This window comes from Ursus maritimus, unplaced genomic scaffold (assembly GCF_017311325.1).
Source record: "Ursus maritimus isolate PB19 unplaced genomic scaffold, ASM1731132v1 scaffold_5, whole genome shotgun sequence".
In the NCBI taxonomy this organism is placed as follows: Eukaryota; Metazoa; Chordata; class Mammalia; order Carnivora; family Ursidae; genus Ursus; species Ursus maritimus.
This window is the reverse complement of record NW_024426663.1, coordinates 84,423,934-84,427,601: the sequence shown is the minus strand read 5'-3', so window position 1 is coordinate 84,427,601 and position 3,668 is coordinate 84,423,934. Positions and strand designations below refer to the sequence as shown.

At 35.7% G+C, this 3,668-nt stretch overlaps 1 protein-coding gene across 1 annotated transcript; it reads right to left on the bottom strand.

The window, feature by feature from the left end:
- Positions 1-1,571: 1,571 nt before the first annotated feature.
- On the bottom strand, positions 1,572-2,510 carry LOC103680565 (olfactory receptor 2L8-like). The gene has a single exon (XM_008710066.2). The coding sequence runs from the start codon at positions 2,508-2,510 to the stop codon at positions 1,572-1,574; it is 939 nt and encodes a 312-aa protein (XP_008708288.1).
- Positions 2,511-3,668: the final 1,158 nt, after the last annotated feature.

Below are 3,668 nucleotides of genomic sequence, written 5' to 3'. Positions count from 1 at the left end.
AAGTGAAATAAGTCAGTCAGAGAAAGACAAATACTGTATGAGCTCACTTATATGTGGTATTTAATAAAGAAAAGATATGAACATATGGGAATGGGGAAAAGAAAAAAGAGAGGGAAAGGAGCTACAAGAGTCTCTCTTTTTCAATTTTATTTTTTATTTTTTAGAGGGAAAGCATGAGCAGGGTCGAGGAGCAGAGGAAAGGGAGAGAGAGAATCTTAAGCAGCCTCCTTGCTCAGCACAGAGTAGGATACAGGACAAAGCCTCATGACCCTGAAATCATGACCAGAGTTGAAATCAAGATTCAGATATTTAACTGACTGAGACACCCACGTGCCCCACCATAAGAAACTCTTTAAGAGAAAGAACAAACTGAGGGTTGATGGAAGTGGGTGGGTGGGGGAGAGGCTAGATGGGGGATGGGTATTAAAGAGAACACTTGTTATTAGGTGCACTGAATGTTGTATGTAAGTGATGAATCACTAAATCCTATGCCTGAATTAATATTACACTGTATGTTAGCTAACTAAAATTTGAATTAAAAAAAATGAAAAAAAGAAAATAAGAGTTAAACTGAATATGAGATAGAAGAAGCTTGGTTGGAGTTTGAATACTTGAAGTTACTGGAAAAGTGATGAGATTAAGCTAAGATATTGTTATAAGAACAAGAAAGGAAGGTTTGAATGGGATGATTTGAAGACTAAAGAATGTGAATAGATTTTCAATCTGGATATATACAGATCAACCCATTCAAAAAACTGATTACATTTGTTTTGAGTCATTTCCTGGCCATTGGATTAATTTTTCTGAGAACTACTCTTGACTGTATTTTTTTAAATGATTATTTTTTTAAAAAAATACATTTCAGAAGTAGAATTTAATGATTCATCAGTTGTATTCGACACACAGTGCTCATTACATCAAATGCCCTCCTCAACATCCATCATCAATTATCCCTTCCCCACCACCCCTCAAGCAACCCTCAGTTTGTTTCCTAGAGTTCAATATCACTTATGGCTTACCTCCCTCTCAATTTTCATCTTATTTTATTTTTCCTTCCCTTCCCTATGTTCGTCTATTTTCTTTCTTAAATGTCACATATGAGTGAAATCATATGATATTTATCTTTCAATGAATGACATATTTCACTTAGGATGATACCCTCTAGTTCCATCCATGTCAAAGCAAATGGCAAGATTTAATTATTTTGATGGCTAGGTAATATTCCACACTACATCTTCTTTATCCATTTGACTTTTAATGGACATGTGGGCTCTTTCCATATTTTGGCTATTGTGGTCAAATTTACTGCTTTGCTTATGTACTTCCATTACTGAGAATGTCTGCAGCATTTAGACTTCAACATGCAGTTAACAAATTATTTGTAACAAAAAGGAAGTAAAAAAGAAAAATTGCCACAAAATCAGAGTGATTGGGAATATATAATTATTTTGTCAAATCTCTGTTGTTTTAATTTTCTAGATTAATGTAATCCTGGTATTCAATCCTGGAGTGATGTTGTTTTCAAGGAGTGTACAAGATGAAATTAGGCAGCAGGACTAGTAAGAACTTTGCTACATTTCTACAGAACAGGATCTCTGAATCACTCTTCTCATTGCCCCAGTCACCTCCTTATTTCTCAGGCTATAGATGATGGGGTTGAGCATTGGGGTCAGGATGGTGTAGAAGACAGCCAGAACCTTGTCCTCTGTGGGAGATCGGAAGGATCTTGGGCGTAAATAAGTGTAAGCAAAGGGTGCATAGTAGAAAGTCACCACAGTGAGATGGGTGCTGCAGGTCAAATAGGCCTTCCTCCTCCCCTCTGTTGACCGCATGTGACAAATGGTAAGGAGAACCTGGCCATAGGAACATGCAATGCCCATGAAAGGAAATACAAGGAAGAGGGCGATGCTCACAAACACTGTGTACTCATAGACCCAGGTGTCCATGCAGGCCAGAGTCAACATGGCTGGAACGTCACAGAAGAAATGGTTGATGGTCCTGGATCGGCAGTAAGGAATATGTAGGACATATGCAGTGTGAGCAAAAGAGTTGATTGAGCCCATTATCCAAGATCCTGTTATCATCAACATATACACTCTTTTGCTCATACAAATGGGGTAGTGAAGAGGAAAGCAAATAGCCACATAATGATCATAGGCCATAGAGGCTAATATTAATGCTTCTGCACCAGCTAAAGTAATGAAGAAGAAGCACTGAACTCCACACCCAATGAAAGAAACAGAATTGTTTCCAGAGAGATAATCAGAAGTCATCTTGGGGACAATGGTGGAGATGTAGTTCAAGTCCATGAAGGAGAGCTGACTAAGTAGAAAATACATGGGTGTGTGGAGATGGGTGTCCAGGAGGATGAGAATGATCATGGACAGGTTTCCAAACAGAGCCATTAGGAAAATGAGAAAAATGAGAATGAAGAAAAACAGGCCAAACCTTGATGGTGGGAATAAGCCCATTAAGAAGAAGTCAGTAGATGTTTCATTAATATTTTCCATGGAATATTAATGTAGTTGCCCCTAAAGAGAGACACATATTAAATACGGAAAAATAATCTTATTAATTCATTATTTTACTTCCACTGTGATTTATTCAGGACAAATTGCAGCTCTTAAAAAATTTAACACATATTTGGAAAAAAACAGTCAATTTTTACTCATACATAAAATCTTGTTTGCACATACATCTGTCTCCAAAGTATTTAATGGAAATGTGTAAATTTGTAAGGATAATATATTTCTGTGACTTTAGTATGATACATATATTTTATTTTAGTATGTAGATTTAGTTATTATCAACAAAAGAACTTATACTTTTTATGTATGCATTGTCCAACAATGTAAATACTTAATTTACATAACCAAACTTGAATATATTTTATGACCTTTATGGAAGTTTTTGAAAATTTTATAATTAAGCCCTAATATTTTTGAACCTATAGTAGTCTATCAGGTCATGCTGCTTGTTTATTCATTTGTTTATTTTCCTTAGAAAACTTGCCAATTCAAGCTTTTTAAGAGCCAAGCATTATTATCTGCTTCTTTCCCCCCAGAAACCTACAATGAATAGTTATTGCCAAATATAATTTTATGAAGCAGATTTCTTTCTACTCCTCACTCAATATTCAAATGCTTTAGTTTAAGGAAACTCTTTTCCTGATAACTTATTCTAAATTTTTAGTGTAGCTCCATGATTCTGCTCAAGCTCTCTGAACAGATCTGTATTGTGTTCATCTGCTTCTCATTAATTATATAACATTATACATTGCTTTATGGCACCTTTTCTTCTTCTGTTTTACCTCTTCCTTTTGTGTATTTACAACTCTTTCCATTTTTAGATAAGTGTGAGAGTTTAGTCCCTATTTGTATCACCCCCTATCATAAGACTCAACAAACATAATAATAAAGAAGTAAATCTGCATCAATTTAAAGAAAGTGGGAAAGAGAGTAGAGGGCAAAATCAGAGGTGAAAAGGTTAAGAACCTTTCAGGAGAAGAAATTTTAAGGAACAGACACATAAAAGGAGAAGGAGTAATGGCATTTTGAGAGCATTCTAAGTGGGAATGAGAGGAGGGAATCTTCTCTAGAAGGAATACCATCAGTGAGTATATCCCAGCATGTTATGCCTCAAGAGGATTGTAGTGCTTCAGTGTCTCA